The 20,406-nt window shown below is 41.2% G+C and overlaps 1 protein-coding gene across 4 annotated transcripts in view; it reads left to right on the top strand.

Moving 5' to 3' along the window:
• The window catches only part of UVRAG (UV radiation resistance associated), a 287,802-nt gene that overhangs the window by 41,381 nt on the left and 226,015 nt on the right, over positions 1-20,406 (top strand). For 3 of the 4 annotated variants that reach the window (XM_037038443.1, XM_037038440.1, XM_037038441.1), the window contains 2 exons: positions 6,230-6,391; positions 12,285-12,359. In XM_037038443.1, the coding sequence (XP_036894338.1) occupies positions 6,230-6,391; positions 12,285-12,359 (237 nt within the window). Of the gene's footprint in view, positions 1-6,229; positions 6,397-12,284; positions 12,360-20,406 lie in introns of those variants that run through there. The other variant, XM_037038442.1, reaches the window with a different exon arrangement.

Below are 20,406 nucleotides of genomic sequence, written 5' to 3' on the forward strand. Positions count from 1 at the left end.
GCCAGTGCTCAGTCCACTGAGCCACCTCAACCAGGACAGCTTTAAAATTTTATTTATCTATTTTAAAAAGTTTTTATTTATTTATTTTTAGAGAGGGGAAGGGAGGGAGAAAGAGAGGGAGAGAAACATCAATGTGTGGTTGCCTCTTGCATGCCCCCTACTTTGGGACCTGGCCCACAACCCAGGCATGTGTGCTAGACTGGGAATCGAACTGGTGACCCTTTGGTTCATAAGCCAGCATTCAGTCCACTGAGCCACACCAGCCAGGGCTTGTTTTTTACATTATATTTTTCCATCTCCATTTCTGCCCCCCATACTCTCTTACACCTCTACCCTCTCCTCCCCACCCCCCAGTTTTGCCATTCTGATGTCAAGGGTAACATAGAAAAATGGACACAAGATTAAAAAGGGTGTTTTTCCTACAGGTCAGATAAACTGTCCTGTGTTCCTATCCTGTGCCCCTCGCTCCTGAGCACTCCAAACCGGTGCTGTCCAATCACCTTTGAGCGCTGATGGCAGTGCTCTGTCACTGTCAGGTACATCTGCCACTGGCTGCACGAGGCTGTTGAGCACTTGAAGTGTGGTTGTTAACTGTTACTGGGGAACTGAATTTTTAGTTTTACTTAATTTTACTTTAAATAGCCACAGTGGCTAATGGATATAGTATTGGACAGTGCAGTTCTAGAGGCTTCTGAAAAGCTTTCTTACAGTCTGTAATGTAGCAGGAAGAGATTTCTTTTTGTGTGTGCTTTAAAGAAATATGCACTTTGTACTTACACTGCTGGTACCGTTCTAAGTCAGTATAACAGCTGCTCATGAGGCGCTGTAGGCCCTTTAATGTGCAGGATAAACCCCGTGAAGGCAGGGGCTTGGTGTGCTTCAGCCTCGCATCCTCCGTGGGCATTGTGTCGTACTGAGCTTGTGCTTGTGTGTGTGTGTGTGTGTGTGTGTGCGTGTGTGCGTGTCTCCATCTCCTAATCCGACTTGTCAGTTGTAAGACTCACCAGTATCTTACGTTCACTAAGAGAAAATGAACACTTATGTTTAGACTGAAACACAGGGCCTTGGCAGTAGTCCTGTGTGAATTGTGATTCAATCTTAGGAACATTTTATTGAGATTCGTTTCACCCATTTCAAGGGAGTATTTATTTACTTATCAGTTTTTTCTCCCTTCAGGTTCATTGCTTGACCTGTGATAGGGAATCTTTTGTATGTACTTCAGTGATAAAATATAAATCTGCTTCCTTAATTTGTGGGAATTTTCTTAAGTCCTGTAAGGAAGGTGGATGAGGTTGTTTCTTCATTGACAGATATTTGCTTCTCTAATACCAGGTTCATGACACGTTGCTCTGTTTCTGTGCCTTCCTGCCTCCGTAAAGACATCATCTTTCTATTGACTTTTAATATACAGATGAGCTTACAGATCTTAAGTATTCATCTTGGTCATTATTTTCAAATTGAATACACCCATGTATCAACTAGTGTCTACATGAAGAAGCAGATTTTCACTGCCCTAGAAGCCCCCTCATTCCCTCTTCAGTCTCTTGACTTTTAACGTCGTAAGTTAATCTCACCTGTTTCTGAGCTTTGTGGAAATGAGACCCTACAGTGTGCACTCTGTTGTGTCTGGCTTCTGTATCTGAACTTTCTATTTGAAGAGTCACCATTATTATTGTTAGGATGTATTTTTAGTTTGTTCTGTAGTATTCCATTTTGCAAATGTGTCAGAATGGGCCGTCTTCTGCTGATGGATGGTTAGTTTCTCGTTTTGAGCGGAGATGAGTAGTGTTGCTATGAACTTTATTGTATATATCTTTTGGTTGGATGTACGAATGCCTTTCTGTTGGGTATATATGTAGGAGTGTACTTGGCTTGGAAAATGCATGGGACCAGTTTTAGTGCGCATTTCCAAACAGCTTTCCAAATATATTGTTTCCTTTACACTCTCACTAGCAGTCTGTGAGAGTTCTGGTTACTTGTGAGCACTTTGTTATTTCTTTAATATTGAATTTAAATTTTCGATAGATATTATACACAGGACTTTTGTTTAAATCTCAATCAATGAAAGTATTTTAAATGACAGTTGAACTCAGCACACTTAGTGCCAACACCGAGCCTAACTTAGAAGAGTTGATATTAACAACCCCCACTTTTAAGGTTTGTGTGTGTGGAGACAGTCGCTGACTGCCACCTGGTGGTCAAATATTGTAGGACTGTATTGTTTTCACATTTCTGAAGTCAGAGTTCATCTTATAATGTGAAGAAAAAGTACATATTAGAATCGTTAAATCGGGATATGTTAAATGGTAATAAATATAGTGGAGTAAAACAAAGCAGTGAAAAGGAGTATCCGGGAGGTGATTGCCTGGTTTTCTATGGTAACTGTATAGAAGAGAATCATTTGAGCAGACACCTGAAAGATGTAAAGGAACAAACTGTGTCTGTGGGGGAAGACTCTTCCGGGCCAAGAAGCAGGGAAGTACAAAGGCAGGAGAGTACTTGAGGTTTTCAAGAAATGGCTAAGAAGGTAGCATGGCCAAAGTGGAGTGAGCAGACCAGGCAAGTTTGCCAGGCAAGTATGACAAAGCCGGGGCCAGGGAACTGAGCACCAGGCAGCGGAGGAAATGACCTAGAGAGGAAGATGATAGTGTGAGGCTGGATGGCATAAGAGTAAGATTTTGGAAGGGATACAGTTATAGGTCCCGCTCCATCAGGAGCATCTGGTGGACGGGCATCCCTGGCTTACTCATTTTTCTATATTCTAATGCCCTGGCACAATGCTTTACCCAGAGAAGGCCAATAAATGTTTGCCACATTGAGTGACAAGAATAATCCACCTTTGACAGGTTAGATGGTGGAGATGGGCCTGCAAGTTATACATCAGAGTGATGGTTTCTTCTAAGACATATTTAGCATAAAATAATTACTGGTGAAATGTATTATTCAGCTTTAATGTCTGTGGCTTCAGCTAGCCATGCCATCCAAACCGTTTGTTAACTCTTGGGAACTTTGTTATTTTTGGTTAGGGGGAGGGTATAGCCTTAACATGATTGAAGGATCATTGGTAATAACTAAAATGATTGAAGCAGTAACAACGGAAGGAACCGACTTCTCTAAAGTGGATTCTGTACATGCACAAAAGACAAATTATAATGAACCCACTTGTATCTGTCTTTAACAATTACAAAATTAATTATTAGATAAATTTTTAAAGGGGAGTTTTATAACTTTTATTAAAAAATGAAAAATCTCATGGTTGGAGTAAGAGCAGTGATAGCTAATTCATGTGTGCTTTTTAATTCATAAAAGGTATTAATTATTAAGTACTCACTTGTAATTCAAGTAGGGTGTTGGCGGCAATATATGTATTGTTTCTTATTCCGATAACAATGCTATAAGGTAAAAGATATACCTGTTTCATTAGGGAAACTGAGGTTTGGGCTGAGGAACTTGCTCTGGGCTGTAAAGCTAGTGGTGACCCATAAAACTGCTGTCCCGAGCCCTGCTGGTCTGCAGCATCTTGTTGCTTCTCTAGATCACACTCCTTCAACTGACGAAATGTCTCCTAGAGTTAGATCTAGTAGAAGTGAGTGATGGGCCTCCTAGAGCATGTATTTTTTTAGGGAAAACATGTAGCAATTTATTAGAATCATAAAGTTATGTTGGGATTGAGACTGCCTGAGCTCTTTAAAAAAAAATTTTATTGATTTATTTTTAGAGACAGGAAGAGAGGGAGAAGAAGAGGGAGAGAAACATCAATGTGTGGTTGCCTCTTGCTCGCCCCCTACTGGGGACCTGGCCAAAACCCAGGCATGTTCCCTGACTGGGAATTGACTCTTGGTTCACAGGCTAGTGCTCAACCCATTGAGCCACACCAGCCACAGCTGCCTGAGGTCTTTTAAATCTGTGGGGAAAAACTGACATGAACGGTGCAAATAGTCATTTATGAGATACTGGCCTGAGTGACTCTCAAAGTGTATGTTTCTGTTCAATTGTGACTGAATGAATTAGCATTTTGTCTTTGCAGAAATGTGTCTGCTACTAGGGAGTTGGCTTCTCTTGATTATGCCAAGTTATGCTACTCCGTGTTACACTGCATTGTGTTTAGGGTTTTCCAGCTTTGTTCTGGTCAACTACGTGATTTAGAGGGAGGCTGAGATAATTGACATGTGCAGTTATTTTACCAGGGAAAAAGAGGATCCCATGAAAATATGTAGACGTATTATTTACCTCAGTTTGAAATAGGGTGGTTATAGTAAAGGTTTCTACCAATAACTAATTCCTAAGTTGAGACATGAAGATGGATAGAGGTGGATGGAACAGGGGAAAGAAGAGTTTATTGGGCTGAGTAATAAACAATACTTACAAATTCAGTATGCAGTTCTTGAGAGAGTTAGCTGTCTTGTATGTTTTGAGAAAGTTGGAATGCCTTTTATGAAGTTTTAGCTGTGGTTTTTGTGACCACACATTTGTTATCGAGTATTAAGAATAGTGATAGCTAGTTGGCGTGTTTTGAAAATTTTCTATTTTTATGTATTTCTTCAATTAAATGGACATTGATCAATGTTAATAAAGAAATTGTTCTGGTAATAAATAATAATTTTACACTCACTGTGGATAATTAGTGGGCAGTGAATTTTTTAATGATATACATGTCCTGATATTCTGCTGCTGTGAATTAGTGAATATGGTTTAGGTCCCTAAATGATGTTAGTACTTGAATAATTTGTTCTTTCTAGAAAGCAGGCTGGTGTGTTTAGATAAATATAAGTAAAATTCATTTTCTGGGTTGTTTACAATACCATTATTGAGAGATACATCTTTGAATGTGTGGCAGACTGTGTCTGCCTGCATCTGAACGCACCAACTCGGGACTTACTGCTCATCGCCTGGCAGCTATTTCATGAGAGTGTAAAGGGAGGCCACTGTAGGAAGCCTGACAAAAGCTCTATTATAGTAATAGAGCTGTATTATTGTATTGGCTTCGGAGAGAAACCCCAGTCTTCAGCCACATGAAATAACTTCAAAGACTACTGTCCACTCCAAAGGTTTTTAATTTATTTTAGAATAAAGTATTGAAGAAGATTTAGTACAACTACTACCTTCACAACCTTATCCCTCATGTAGTACGGCTCTCAGATATATCCTCCACCAAGTCTTGACGTTTTTTCTTTTTACTTTGGAAAGCGGTGGATATTTCATGCTTTTCCTGGGGCTTGTCATTGACAGTGAGATTTGGAAGTTATGTTATGTTCCTGAGCCCACGTACTTCACCCAGAGGGGATCTTGCACACGGGCCCGTAAAGTGGCTGCCTTTCCAGGTGTAATGTGAAGGGAGGAGGGTCCTCCAGCTGCTGTTACTTAGGCGTTAGGGCTAAAACTACATCATGAAGAGGTACCTTCATTTGATTTGTGAGATGCTGTATTTTCCCCATTATTGGGCCTTTTAAAAATTAGTTGTATTACTTTTTGTTGGGATATAGCACATGAAAGGGCACAAATAATCTCCTGATGACTTTTCAAAGAGATCAGTGTATCCAGATTAAGAAATTCAGCATCAGCCCCTCTTGTGTTTTCCCTCTAGTTACTGCCTCCTCCAAAGCAGCACTGTTGTCCTGACTTTTAGCACCAGAGATTAGTGCTGGTAGTTTTTGAACTAGCAGGTTTTTATGGCCTAGATTCTTTGCTTAGTACAGTATTCGTGAGGTTCACCCATGTCATTGCATGTGGTAGTTCATTAACCGTAAAACCTTTCTGTGGCCCCACACCTTACACGCAGTAGAGGACAGCTGCTTCGGTAAGGCCCAGTGTCGTTTCCCTGGCCCCGTCCCCGGCCCCGTGTCCCGGCCCTGTGTCCCATCCCTCCTGTGTGTGTGCTCCAGGGAACGGAAGTTGGAATCCAATGGGCTTCAGGTGCTTTGAGGGCATTGTTTCTGGGTTGGTTCTGAATAATTGTGTCTTAACTGTTGAATAAATAGAGAGATTATCATATGATTAAGGATATATGCCTCTTTTAACGACTATAATAAATAAGCAGAGCTGTTTTAAAATACCATTATCACCCATCCCTGTTGTGTTAATTGGAGTGTTTTCTTGGTTGACTTAAGTTCACAACTTAATACAGTCATGGGGTCTTTAGTTTTCAAAAACAAAATGATCTACAGTCTAATAGAAATAACTGTAAACAAGTTAGAGTCTTCCTAAAGCATGCTTTTGTTTCCATCAACAGAATCCAACGTGGCGGAGTCTTGACTTTGGAATAATGCCGGACCGTCTTGATACGTCTGTGTCCTGTTTCGTGGTGAAGATATGGGGTGGGAAGGAGGATGCCTACCAGCTGTTGATCGAGTGGAAGGTTTGCTTGGATGGGCTGAAGTACTTGGGTCAGCAGGTAATGTGAGGCTGCGTTTCAAATAGTTGTCTTTTCTATACTAACTCTTCCTCTGATTCCACATTTTATGATTGTTTACATAATTATAGAAATTTGGATCAAGTATTAAAAAAGCTTTAATTGAATAAACTTATGAAGAAAAACCCTAATCTGCTAATTTAAAAGGGATTTTTTTTGTAGGAAAGAATATGCTTTTTTATAGCACAAGGCTTCTTTTATCTTACTGGAGCTCTTCCCCTGAGAATCTGAAAATTAAGCTGAAAATAAGGGACAAGGAACACACACTAGTAATATGAAACACCTTCTTTTATGACCAGAAGCACTGGGATATTCTAGGAATAAGAAGAACTAGTGACTGCTTTTTGGGCACAGGGATGGCACATGCCTGGCAAACTGTCACCTGTTCCCCGTGAGTGATGTAGCTGGGCGATCACAGCACTTTTCCAGCTGAGCCCAGGAGTAGCACCATGATCCTTTCTAATGCGGTTTCCAGGATGCAGCTAGCAGTGCGTTGGGACAGCATGTGAAACGAAATCTGTTTACCATTCCCAGACATAGGTTATTACAGTTAAGGTTAACAGCAACTGTGTGAAGGTTGATACTAATTGCTCTTATTTCCCAGATGGGAAAATTGGTCCTCAGGGAATTTAAGAAACTGCTCAAGAGCACACAGCTAGCTGGAGCTAAGATTTAAATCCAGATCGGCTTGACTTAAAAACGCACTGTCTCTGTGCTGCGGCACACTGGTATATATGCCTGGTCCTTGGTAACCCGCCCCACTTTACCTCGGAAGGCGTGCCATTTCGGTTTTGTGGTGCCTGTAGGACTACTGTTAAAGCTAACCCTAAAATGTTAGTCATATCTACAAACACTCCTGATGTTTCTTCATATTTTATCTAATAATACATAAGCTATGGTATTTCTTTTTTAAAATTGTTTTCAATTGTATTTTATTGATTATGCAATTATAGGTGTCCCAATTGCTCCCCCTTTGCCCCTCCACCCAGCACCCCCCACTTCCTCAGGCTATTCCCCCCCCCCCACTGTTCATGTCTGTGGGTCATGTGTATAAGTTTTGCAGCTACTCCATTTCCTGTGCTGTATTTTAAATCCCCAGGGCTATTTTGTGACTCCCCATTTGTGCTTCTTAATCCCCTCACCTCTTCACCCATTCCTCCACACCGCCCTCCCATCAGGCAACCATCAAAACACTCTCCGTATCCGTGATTCTGTCTCTCTCCTTCTTGTTTTACTTAGTTTGGTTTTTAGATTCAATTGTTGATAGATATGTGTATATTGACATTTTATTGTTAATAGTTTTGAACATCTTTTTCTTAAATAAGTCTGGTGTGGTCTGTAGCTGTCCACTGGGTGCACAGTCTCTGGGGTTTCCCGAGTGGTACAGGCCAAGGTCAGCCCCCATCTGTGTTCTGCCCAGGTCCACCCTGCCTGAGCTATAAAGCAATCCGGCATGGTGCTACTTGTGCTGGGTTTGGAGGTTCCCAGAGGAAGCCAAGCTGTGAATCTAGGCGGACTGCTGCTGGTGCTGGGCCTGGGGCCTTTTACGGAGAGGTGTAGGGGTGGGGGCTCTCTGAGGCCGGCTGTTTGAGTTCTTCCTTTCTAATGTTTATGTCTCTTTTCTTATTTTACTGGTTAAGATCTCATTACAGTGTTAAAAAGGTCAACGTGTGGTGTGGACATCCTTGTTTTATTTCTGATATTAGGGGAAAGTATTCAGTCTTTCACTATTAAGGGTATTAGCTATACAGTTTTGTAGATACTTTTATCAAGTTGAGGAAGTTTCTTTTTGTTTGGAGTGTATTTGATTCACTAACATTCAACTAAGACTGTTTCCATCTAATTCCATGGAGGACATCTGCGTGTACTTTCTTGAAATGTCCTTATCTGCTTCGGTATCAGAGTAATGCTGATCTCATAAAACGGATTGGGAAGTGTTTACTCTTCTATTTGGGGAGGAATTTGTGTAGAGTTGTTGTTATTTATTTCACGAATGTTTGATAGAATTCTTTAGTGAAGCCATGTGGGTATTACGATTTCTTTATGGAAAAGTTTAGAAGTATGACTTTAATTACTTTATTAGGTCAGAGGCTGTACAGATTGTCTGTCTTCTTAAGTGGACTTTGATGGGTTGTCTCCAGGGAATTTGCTGGTTTTACCTAAGATTTCAAGTTTATTGCTATAAAAATTTCCACAATATTACTGTATCCATTTCATGTATGTAGGATATGGTGATGCTTTCCTTTTTTATTCTTGCTATTCATAGTTTCTGTCTTAAAATGATTATTGTTTTCAGTTCCATTGATTTCTGCTTTTATCTTTATCAATTTCTTCCTTTTGCTTGCTTTGGGTATAATTTGCTGTTCTTTGCTAGTTTTTTTAAGTCAGGATCCTGGATTACTGATTTGAAACTTCTCTTGTCTAAAGGAAGTATTTAGTAGATTTTCCTCTAAGCATTGCTTGAGTGTGACCCACCAGTATTGGTATTGTATTTTCATTTTTATTTAATTAGGAATATTTAAGATTTTCCCTTTTATTTCTTCTTGACCTATGGCTTATTCAGAGGTATGTTGTTTAATTTTCAAACATTTGTAGATTTTCCAGACATCCTTCTTTTGTTGATTTGTTCTTCAGTTCTGTTGAGTTTAGAGAAAATAGTTTGTACGATAACAGTCCTTCCTTGAACTTCTTTGAGATTTATTTTATGGCCCAGAGGATATGATCTATCTTGGTGAATGAATGTTTCACCTACACTTGATGTGTATTCTGCTGTCATTGAATGAAATGTTTTACAAATGTTAATTAGACTAACTTGGTTGATAGTCCTGGTGAATTTTGAATGATATGTTGGAATCAGCCAAAGGAGAAAAGGTGTGGACAGGCACACAAGTAAAATCATAATCCAATTCATTCATTTTGAGTTGAGGCAATTAGGCCCAGAACGATGATGCGACTTGTCCAGAGTCACACACTGGTTTGTGCCAGCACTGTAGCTATAACCCGTTTCCTGAACAGTCTTTAGAGGTAACGGAGGAAATCAGGATGTTTTACCCAGAGGTCATGAACAAAGTTGGGTTGGGTTTTGATGACAAAGAGGCAAAGGAGTTTGAAAATAGATCTGTTCAAGGTGGGAATTGGGAGCATTTGTTGAACTGCTTATGTGGGCCATGTGTGATCGTGATCGCGGGGATTAATGTGCATTGTGTAAGTGGCTAGAACTTTGTATCGCTAACAACAGTAATTGTATACCTTTTAATTGTTTGGGTACCTTTTGATATTTATGCAACTCTTTTACATGCACACAATGACCTGGGCCCTTGGGGAGCAAGTTTTGTTATTTTACTCCATCAAAGTGAGAACACAGAAGCCTAGAGAGATTGATTTGCTAAAGGTCACAGAGTTTGGGAGGTGTAGGCTACTACTGGATCGCTGCTCAGACTGTGTGTGTTATTCATTTCATTAGCTCTCTCAGCTGTCTTTTCATAAAGGGATCCAAGTGTCAGGTTGTGGTTACATTAGTAGAGCTCTGTGTTCTGTGATCTCTGTATTAGTATTCTGACATAATTGTTTGGGTCACTAGCCTATAATTAGTGAATAAAGGATCATACTCATATATTATCATTTAGTATAGTATATCTGTATTTCTTAGTAACATAATTTCACAGTACTGAAATTTACATAGCCGTGTGGAATTTCATGTAGCCTGTTTATTAGGCATGCTTTTCTTTTTCTTTATTAGTTCAAGAACAAAGAGATCTTTCTGAGCTTTCTGATTGCCTGATTCTGATACATTATTAGATTTCCCTCTCCCAACATTAGTCATATCTAACTTCCAAAAAGTACTTTCATTTTCAGTTATCTCTTTTAATGTTTATGATACCTCTGTAAGATGCAGCCAGGAACATTTTTTGCTTTTGACTGATAAGGAATTAAAGAAGGACCACGAACACTGATTAACTGCTGTAAGTTGGGTAGAGTGCTGGGCACTAAGACTCCAAAGATAAATCAGAGTTGAAGTTGGAAGTAGAACCTGATCACTTGATTTTTAAAAAATTAATGCCCTGGCTGGTGTGGCTTGGTGGATTGAACTCCTGACTGCGAAGCAAAGGGTTGCTAGTTCAATTCCCAGTCAGGGCACATGCCTGGGTTGCAGGCCAGGTCCCCAGTGGGGGGATATGTGAGGGGCAACCATGCATTGATGTTTCTCTCCACCCCCCCTAAAATAAATAAATAAATAAAATCTTTCAAAAATTGATTATTTATATCCTCACCCAAGGACATGCTTATTGACTTTAGAGAGAGGGGAAGGGAGGGAGAGGGAGAGAAACATCAGGCTGCTGCCTTTCATGTGCCCCCCAACCAGACTGAACAAGCAGCCCAGGCCTGTGCTGTGACCAAGAATCAAACCAGTGACCTTTGGGTTTGTGGGATGATGCCTCACCAACTGAACCACACTGGCCAGGGCGATTTTTTTTTTTTTTTTAGCCCACTATCTTTTCAAGTACTAGAACTGAGTTGTTCTTTATTTTTCAGCAAACTAATTCAATACCATCTTCATGAAGCTTATGTCATAAGAACTTGACCTTCATATTAAATTTGCCCTTGCTGTTAGGTTCCCACCCCCCAGCTCCCTCCAACTGTTATATTTTCTTACAGTTTTAAAAGTAATACATGTTCTTTGTGGACACTGGAAAATTTTGAAAAGCACAGAGAAGCAAATAAAAAATTATGTATAATCCTTCTGCTTAGCTACAACCATTGTTAACATTTAGATTCATATGATTTTAATCTTTCCCCTTAGCTGTATATGTGTATAAAATATTTTATGTTCATAAAATTTCAAGTCCCTTCTAATCTTTCTAATTCTTTCTCTTTTCTTTCATAAAATGAAATACTTCTTGAGATAGGTTTATAGTTTTATTATACATTTATTATTGCAGGCTAATCTTTTGGTGGTGGTGTATTTAGTTAAGTAAGTCTTGTGGGTAAACAGGGAACGTGTGATTAATTTGCTCTAGTAATAGAGGTGGGAGATGTGGAGGTTAGGTAAATGTTCACAGGAATTTTCTGCTGCTGGCTTTGGCTACTCCGTCTGTAGCTAGAGGAAGGAGAGACTGTTCTATTCTGGTAATTTTTGTTGTCTTCCCTACTTGAACCCTCAGTTAATCCTTCACTGCTGATGCAATTAAAAATTGTCTTTAGCCACAGCTCTTCCTGATCAAGTAACGAAATCTATTTGCATGTCTCACAATTGGATATTTTATACTATTTTGAGTTAGTTTTTATCTGAGTTCTTCAGTTTTAAACTTTTAATCTTCCTACTTTGCAGGTGAAGTTTTTTGAGGTGGGACTGACTGAAACACAGATTGGTTGCGTTTGGAAGGGAATGGCATGCAGACAAAAACTAAGCAGACATTTAAATATTTTAGGAATTATATATTATCTTTAAATTGTCTTTTTTGAAAAGAAAAAGTATTAATCTTTTTTTTTCTCCTAGGGCTTCATATTTTTTAAGGTACTCTTATAGACTAACGGATTGTGTTACTTTGAGATAAGAGAAAGCTTTAGAAATTCCTGTGCTTTAGGAATAGTCTTTCCGAAACAACCTCGAGAAGTGTTTGTGGAAAATGTATGTGAATGGTGGTGCCTGTCACCTCACGTGAAGGTTCTGTGAGGCCTTTGACCACAGCAGGGTCCTGCTCTCAGTCGATCACCTGGTCCGATGACAGTGACTGGTTTTCTGCTGGCTTGCTAGGCACAGCCAGCCTGGGTTTCAGCACCGAAGTGTCCATCCTCTTGCAGCTGTGACTCTGTCATCATATTGAAACTTGATCAGAATGCGAAGAACTAATAGTGTGTTTTCCTCCTCTCTTAGATTCATGCCCGCAACCAAAATGAAGTAATTTTTGGGCTGAATGATGGCTACTATGGTGCTCCATTTGAACATAAGGTAAGAGGACCTTCCCGGTGCTAGGAGTTCTGTTTAGTGTGGGTATGCCGTGGCTTACAGGGCAAAATGCCCTGTGTAAACAGGACCACGTTTTCAGTATTACTGCAAACCTGTTGTTCAGTGTGGCTGGGGGTGAATGCCTGAAAAATGAAAACTTAGTTTGTAACCACCCCAATTTGTCCTTTCTAAATCTAAATTATCTTAATTTTCCTCAAAGAAAATTTGAACTGCTCTTTCTCATTCTGCATAATTCTTTGGGGATTAAGAAAGAGTGGTGAATTTTGATTAGATGCAATGCAATAGTATTAGATGTTTCAGATGTCTTTTACAACTTCCAGTACAACTAAGAAACAAAGAGTCCAGTTATATTGTAGTTAGTGCGGTCTCTATTTCTAAAGGGCGACTAGAGAAAGGGGAGGGAAGAGAATCCGTATTCAGTGCTATGGGCCTGCTGTTGATGGGGCAGTGCCAGGTGACTCATGCTCTGTATTCCACTTGATAGCATCACAGACCGACGCGGTGTGTTCTCTACATTATTGGTTCTTAGTGATCATGCTGTTTCATAATTCTGGTTGTCTTGAGATCCTTTTGTTAGAATGCTCCATTGTTTTACCAACTATTTATTGAGCACCTGCTGAATGTCAGCCACTGTGTTATAAGTGCTGAGGGTACAGTGGTGAGCAAATGTATGTTTTCCTGCTGTCGTGGAGTGTGTGGAAGAGAGAAACATTCATAAAGGAACCTAACAAAAATATATGAACTCAAAAATGGTTGTCAGTGCTATAAAAACATGCCATGAGGACCTTATTACCTACTCTTTAATGGCTCAAGAAAGGTCTTCTTGGGGTCTTGGCATTTAAGGTTACAGTTCTGGGGACCAGGGGAAGTGAACCATGTGGAGGGAACGAGAGGTCATTGCAGGCAGAGGAGGGCAATGTGCTGGAGGCTGTGTCGTAGAAGGGCACCTGGTGTGCTTTGGGGAAGGTTAGAGTGGTGAGGAGAATGATGCCAGGTGAGGCTGGGGAGGTAGGTGTGGCCCCTGCATATAGAACCCTTTATAGGTTATATCCTAATAGTGGAGTGTGCTGAAGGATTTTTAGCCTGGCAGTGATACAGATTTGTGCTTTTATAATTTCGCTCTGGCTGTAGTAAGGTGTTACTGTAACAGAGACAAGATATGTGTGGGAAGACAGTAAGGAGGTTCCTACAGTATATCAGGTAAGAGGTGCTGATACTTAGGAATGGTAGGGCTATGGTAGATAGAGAGAGGATGGATTAAGGACAGTTTAGGGGGTAAAACCATTAGGACTTGGCATAGTTTGAATTTAGGTTATAAAGGAAAAGGAGGTATTAAGGATGACATGGTTTTCTGGCTTGGGCAAAGTTGGATAAAGAATGGATAAAGTTGCCAGACATGGAGAGACTAAGGGGCACTGGAGGAAGACCAGGTTTGGTGGAAGCAGATCATGAACTGAGATTTGATTACACAGGCTTTGGATGACTTTAAGATACCCGTATGTAGGTGTTAAGGATGCATTTGGGTGTATGGGTCTGGAGTTCAGAGGAGAGAAGTGAATTAGAGATATAAGTATGGGGGCCAATGGCAAATAGCCACTGAAGTCGTGAGTACAGATAAGATAGACCAAGGACAGGCCTTAGTAACCAAGCCTTGATGACCTCTGCCTTTTAAGGCCAAGTAGAGAGGGAGGCAAGAAGTGACTGAGAAGGCGTGGTGTAAATACAGAAAAGCGAGTGAGGTCTCTTACAGACTCTCAGGCCAGAGGAAGAGAGGTTTATGGTTGGTTGTCGTTGTTGTCATTTCAGTGGGAGGGAGTAGTCAAATTGGGATGAGAATTGAAAATTGCTCATTGGTTTTAATGGCATAATGGAAGCTATTCCCAGTGACTTCTTCAGAACTCAGTTCAGGCTGTGATAGACAACCTTTTCTTCTTTATTTTTCAGCCCTGCTCATCTTCTGAGACCCTGTAGTACATCAGCACCTTATGTATACCTTTGACATAAACCATACCACTTCACAACTTTTCCTTTCTAGTCTGTAAGCTTCTTACAGACAGATTTCTGTGTGTAATTTTGATGTCCCAGTACTTGTCATAGTTCTTTGGGACAGTGTGTTTGCTTTGTAAAAGTGTTGTTGGAGTTACTGAGAGGGTCTGGGACAGCTGCTGGTGTTGTCTGTAATGTCCCTTCTACAGGGTCAGGCATCTTATTACATACAGTGTTGAGGGATCGAGTTGCTCCTGCCACTGGTAACGAGCTCCCCGTCTAGCGCAATGACTCCGCACCCACTGAGTGTTACTGTGCGTCAAACACAGTTTGGACCCTTATGCCTGTCACTGTGTTTAATCTCCCCGGGTGCCCTGTGGCAGATGGAACGGCAGTTGAGGTTTTGAGTAGGCCAACAACTTACTGTTTTCTCCTCTTCCTGGTTTGGAACAAATGGACTTTATTACTGATAAAACTAATTGGCGAATGTGGCTTACCCGTGCTTTGCTGTGTATAACACGCTCCTGTGTATAATGCACACCCATGTTTTGGGCCTAGACTTTTAGGGGAAAAAAATCTTTTGTTTTAATTTTTAAATTCAAGTATTTATTTATTTGTATTTAGAAACAAAACCGATGATCATATTCCAGGGTATTATTTTGCATAAAAATATCATTATTGCTTTCTAGAGTTACACTTCTAGTGCACAAGTATAAATAGAAGATTTAAAAACATATAGCTATGGAATTAGTACTACCCATCTATAATGCGCATCCTTATTTTTCCCTCCAAAATGTGGGCAAAAAGTGTGCATAATACACAGCAAAATATGGTCAATTCCCCAACTAAAGAACTTGTATATACTTCCTTTGAAATTGAACCCCCCCCACAAAAATACAATGAAACAAGCAAAGCTGGTATCGTCCCCTTATCTGGACAAAGCCTGGTCCCCCGTGCCCAAAGCGGGATTTACCTGTGCTTTAGACAGGCTGCTCCCGAGTGGGAGGAGAGCAGTGGAAAGAGCCGAGGCAGCTGTGCTTGGGTTCATCTCCCCGGCCCAACAATCCGGTAGGTTGTCTGCCACACGGGGAGGAGCGTGTGAAGGATTCAGAGAAACGGGGAGTGTTCTTTCTGTGACCGTCTTCCCTAGGAGGTGGGGTGAGGGGTTCTTTTCTGTGGACGCATGGGGGTGCGGAGTGTTTCCTCCCGGCCATCATAACAATGGCTAGTTTTAGTGAGCACTTACTATGTGCCAGGCACTGTGCTAAGTGCTTATTCTACCTCATTTAAACATCAGAATTGTCCTCGTACAGAAGAGCTGCCACAGAGAAGTTAAGTCTCTTCCCCAAGATTACACAGCTACTCAGTTAGCAGAGCTGGGATTCCAGACCTAATGGTTGAAAGACGTTTATTGAATATATGATGGTCATATTGGTACCTTTTATTCTAAAGCCCTTCAGTTAAGGAGTTTTATAAATTTATAAGTCCTGCTTGTCTCGCCCCTGTACCAGCTTCTAGATGAACAACACCTGACGTGGAGGCAGAACCTTAAAAAGGCATTTTTCCCCTCATTACGAAAGTGGGGTTTCCAGTCAGGCTGGCAGTATAGGTGCAAATTCTGGGACCCTCTGCTACACCAAACAAAAAGCAACAATGGGTGAAATCAGAGAAATTTAAAGAGGACCTACCTTGCTAAACCAAAGGGGAAAAAAAAGCAAGATACTAAACATCCTTGAAACAGAAACGGAAAGATGGGCTCCTCTGGGCAAAACAAACCCAAATGAGCACTAAAACTGAGCGAGGGCTCTCCTGAGACACCTAGACGTCCAAGAGACACTGCGCTCCGTAAGGATAATTCAAAAGGGAATATCTTAAAAGCTAGCAAAGGGAATAAATACTACACAAATTAGGGCGACAGCCAGCTTCTCCTCAGCAATAGTAGATGCCAGAAGGAATGTACCTTCAAAGTCCTGTTAACCATTAATATATAATTCTATTTCTATGGACTTTCAGGCGAGAGTGCAGGTGACAGAGACAGTTTTAAAGGCACAGAGGTTGAGCGTTCACCACCCCCAGACCTTTGTCTGTAGTGTACCGAATAGTGCAGATGGGGAAGTGGTCCCGAAGGGAAGGTGTGCCTAGCAACAGCGGGTTACAGCAAGGTGCATAAGACTGTTTAAAATGTTGGTGAATCTAATTAAGTGCTGTCTGTAAACTAACAAGCAAACGGAGACTAATGTATAGGGAGTGTGTGGGTTTAAGGTCAGATGGACTAGACCATTGTTATTCAGAACGGAGCCTGTGGACCAGAGCTGGTCCAGCCTGTGGTAGGCAAGTATAAAAAGTGAGAGCGGATGTGTCAAAACTTTTGTGGCAATTTGACACTATGATGCCTTTTTATTGTCTTTTACAAAAGTATGAGTTCATAAACGATTAAAGAAAAAGCAACAGGTACTTCCCCACAGAGTTTGGGAAGCACCGCTCTAGACGACGATGAGAAGGTGAGGGAGGGGTGTAAAGAATTGAGACCGACTGCGGCCGGCCGCTGGTTAGTCTGGGAGCGGGGGAGAGGTGCTCAACCAACCACTTCGGAATTTCCTAGAAAGCTTAGTGGTCAAGTGTGCGTGTTAAAAGTATAAAGATACCCACTAGTGGCTATAAACAGAGAATACATATTTTTAATTAATTAGTGGAGGAAGAAAAGGGAATAAAAAGAGTCGAAAATTTTGTCAACTTAATAGTAGACAGAAAAGGAAGACAAATGAAAAGTAAATTATAAACAGGAACATGTAGTACAGTGGTAGAAATAAGTCCAGAGCTACTTATAATCACAGTAACTGCAGATGGATATCATGTCTGTGTTGGAAATACTCCATGAGGGATTTAAAAAAGACTGAAGCAACAAAAGAATATGTGTTCTCTGCAGAAGAGGGAAGAGTTACATTTGTGAAGCAATAAGGAAGTGTGTTTTAAAGCAGCTTTTAAAATAGTGACAAATTTTTGTTGACTAGTTCTTCAGCATTCTTGTTCTTTAAATTGGCTGAAACTAGAAACTTTTATTACTACTTAGGATGATGATGGTGCTGTTAATCCTCCTTCTGTTTGTTTGTTACTTAAAGTGCCCTTAGCTACCATGGGTCTAAAAGCTGAAATTATTTATTTACTCAAACTTTTGCCTCGTTTTTAAATTTGTTTCTCAAAAAGGCTTTACTCATTTCAGAAAATTGTTGAGTTTTTAGGAACCTAGTGAACGTCTCCACTGTAACAGGCGAGGACGCCAGTCTCCCTACTGACTGGGCTGCGCGGGTCTGAACCCTTGGTTCAGTGACCTCTGCTGGCATTGCCAGGGACAGCAGTATGTTCTGGTTAATTCTGTGTTGTGAAATTTCATGTATTTGACATACAGATGTGGGACTTGCAAATATTTAACAAGCACAAGGAAATAATTGGGTAAAGGATTATGAAAACCTATCTTTAGTTATAAAAGTGAATCATAATTCTTTTTCTGTCTATAAATATTAAATACCTACTAGGTGCCCATTATTTAACGAGGTACTGAAAGGGAAAAACAACGCAGTTTTCCCTCCTGTTGTAGGGAAAGCCCGATTCTTCCCTACGGTGTTCCATCCCTCTGTGTCTCCGTTATCACTCACGCTTCACTTCTGACCCTTGGAGGCTTTTTCCTGCACCGACGGGTCGTTCTCTGAGACACCACCTGGGTGTCCTACAATTTAACTCAATTCTAACATTAGCTACCTGGAGATAGGGTCACATGGTTCAGGGTAGGGGCTCAGTTCCTAAGACTGTCCCATCTGCTCCCGTCTCAGATGCCAGCCGCAATCCCCGGGAATCAGCGGTGCCTCTGACCAACCAGCTCTAGATCCAGGGGCCAGTGGCCCCTCCTTGGGTTCGGGTAATTGGCTAGAGTGGCTCACAGAGCTCATGGAGACACAGTTACAATCACCAGCTTGTTAAAGAGTCTGGTGAAGGACACAGATGGGCACAGCCAGGTGGAAGAGATGCATCGGGCAAGGTCTGGGAACGCCCCGGCCGCAGGAGCTTCTGTCCCCATGGAGCTGGGGCATGTCACCCTCCCAGTGTGTATGTGTAGGCCAACTTGAACTCCACCCTTTCAGGGTATTATGGAGGCTCCGTCACATAAGCATTGATCGATCATGACCTCCATTCTCAGTCCTTCTTTCTTAAGAGAGTGGAGGGCAGGGCCGAAAATTCCAAGCTCCCGATCATGGCTTGGCCTCCCAGGTGACCAGCCCTCATTCACTCTTGCCTGGTTAGAACAGAGGGCACTCCTTCACCTAGGGATGCTGAAAGGATTTGAGGAGCCCTGTGCTGGGAGGCCAAATATTGCGACAGAAGGTGCTTTGTAGACTCGTCGCTTAGGGGAATTACAAGGGTTTTAGGAGCTGTGTGCCAGGAACTGGGGCCAGAGACCAATTTATAGTTATTTTATTATCTAACAGGTGTTGTGGGGTACAAATGTACTAGATACATATTCACAAACACTTATTCTTCTAGCTGAGGAGATAAAACTGTATGTATTCCAGAAGAGTTCTGGTTTATAAATAGGCTTAGTTTGAACATTGTTTTGGATATCAATTATTGGGTGTTACAGATAATGCAGGTGAATTATAGCAGAACCTTAAATAATTTGAAGAGCACCTTAGGAAGAGGTGCCTTTTCAGATATTTGGGGACTATCAAAGGGACACTGTTGTAACTTGAAGTTGGGGCGGATGGTGGCTGGTGAATAGGCCAGGTGGTGACTGGGGTGGGCAGGGTGGATTGAGGGGCTGTTGGGCCAGCTCTTTATCCAGTAAGCTGGAACCCTTTCAGACCCAGGCTCAGGAGTTATGCCCCTAATGTAGGCGTGTAAGATGATCTTTGCCTGAATTTCCTTTTGGCAACTCCTCTTTCTAGGAGGATGCTGTCCTCCACCTGGGCGAATGCACACTCCTCGTGGTTAAGAATGTGGGTTTTGGAGTCAGATTGATGTGAGTTTAATTTCAGGCACTACTGATCTTTACTTGTGAGAGAGATCGGGGACCAATGGAGTCATGTCTAGGTTTGTCTCTTCAACTGTAAATGGAGATAATTTCTACCTCATCATAAATTGTTCCTGAGGAGTAAAGATGATAACTTTTGTTGTCAGCCTGGCATGTGAGTGGTGTTCAGTAATAAATGGAAGCTGCTACTCACTAGGCTCTAAACCTTAGGATAAGAGAGATTGCATCCTTAGTGCTTATCTTTCTGTCAACACTGTGTTCCTGCCGTCTGGCTGGTGGGTGCTCAGTAAATATTTGTTAATGACTGCAGGCGAATGCTCGCTATATTTAAGATTGTCATAGCAATAATTTTGAGCTTAAAAATCTTGAGGGGATGCTGTTTCTCTCTTCACCTTACTTTACCTCCAGCCCAATCTTTAGAAATTTTATTTTTGTCTCACTCATACTGTCGTAAGTAACTGTTGGGTTATGTTGGTAAGAAGTCTTTTGTCAAACTGGAAACTATGGCAGCAGTGTCTTCACAGTCCAGTAGATGGCAATGCTTTCTCATTTTAATGGAAAAGAATTAGAGCAGGAATTAAAGGAGTAGAGAGAGTCTAGGGATTGAAATAGTCATTTGGTGATTAATTTCACAAACGCAGCCACATAGCTTGATGGTCCCAAGTACATAGTCAAGCTGAGACTGAAGATTTAGGGACACAGCAAGTTTCATGGTTTGAGAGCCTGTACAAGTGAAAATTTCTTATTTTATCTTTTTCAAGGCATGATACTTTTGAAAAGTAGAAAACTGGAATTCTAATCCCAGTTTTGTTCTGGTACTGACTGACTTTCTCGAGCAAGTCACTTCACCTCTCTTAGCTTTAGGTCTCTCATTAGCCTGATAAACGCTGGAGGGAAATACTGAAGTTATCTAGCTCAACACCCTTATTTCACGAATGAAGAAACCGAGGCTCAGGAAGCCTCATAATCTCTTGAACCTGACTCGGCAAGTTAGCTTCATGCTAGAGAAGATCACTTAGA

Source organism: Sturnira hondurensis, unplaced genomic scaffold, assembly GCF_014824575.4.
Source record: "Sturnira hondurensis isolate 20B ecotype Veracruz unplaced genomic scaffold, ASM1482457v3 Scaffold0024385, whole genome shotgun sequence".
Taxonomy (NCBI): Eukaryota; Metazoa; Chordata; class Mammalia; order Chiroptera; family Phyllostomidae; genus Sturnira; species Sturnira hondurensis.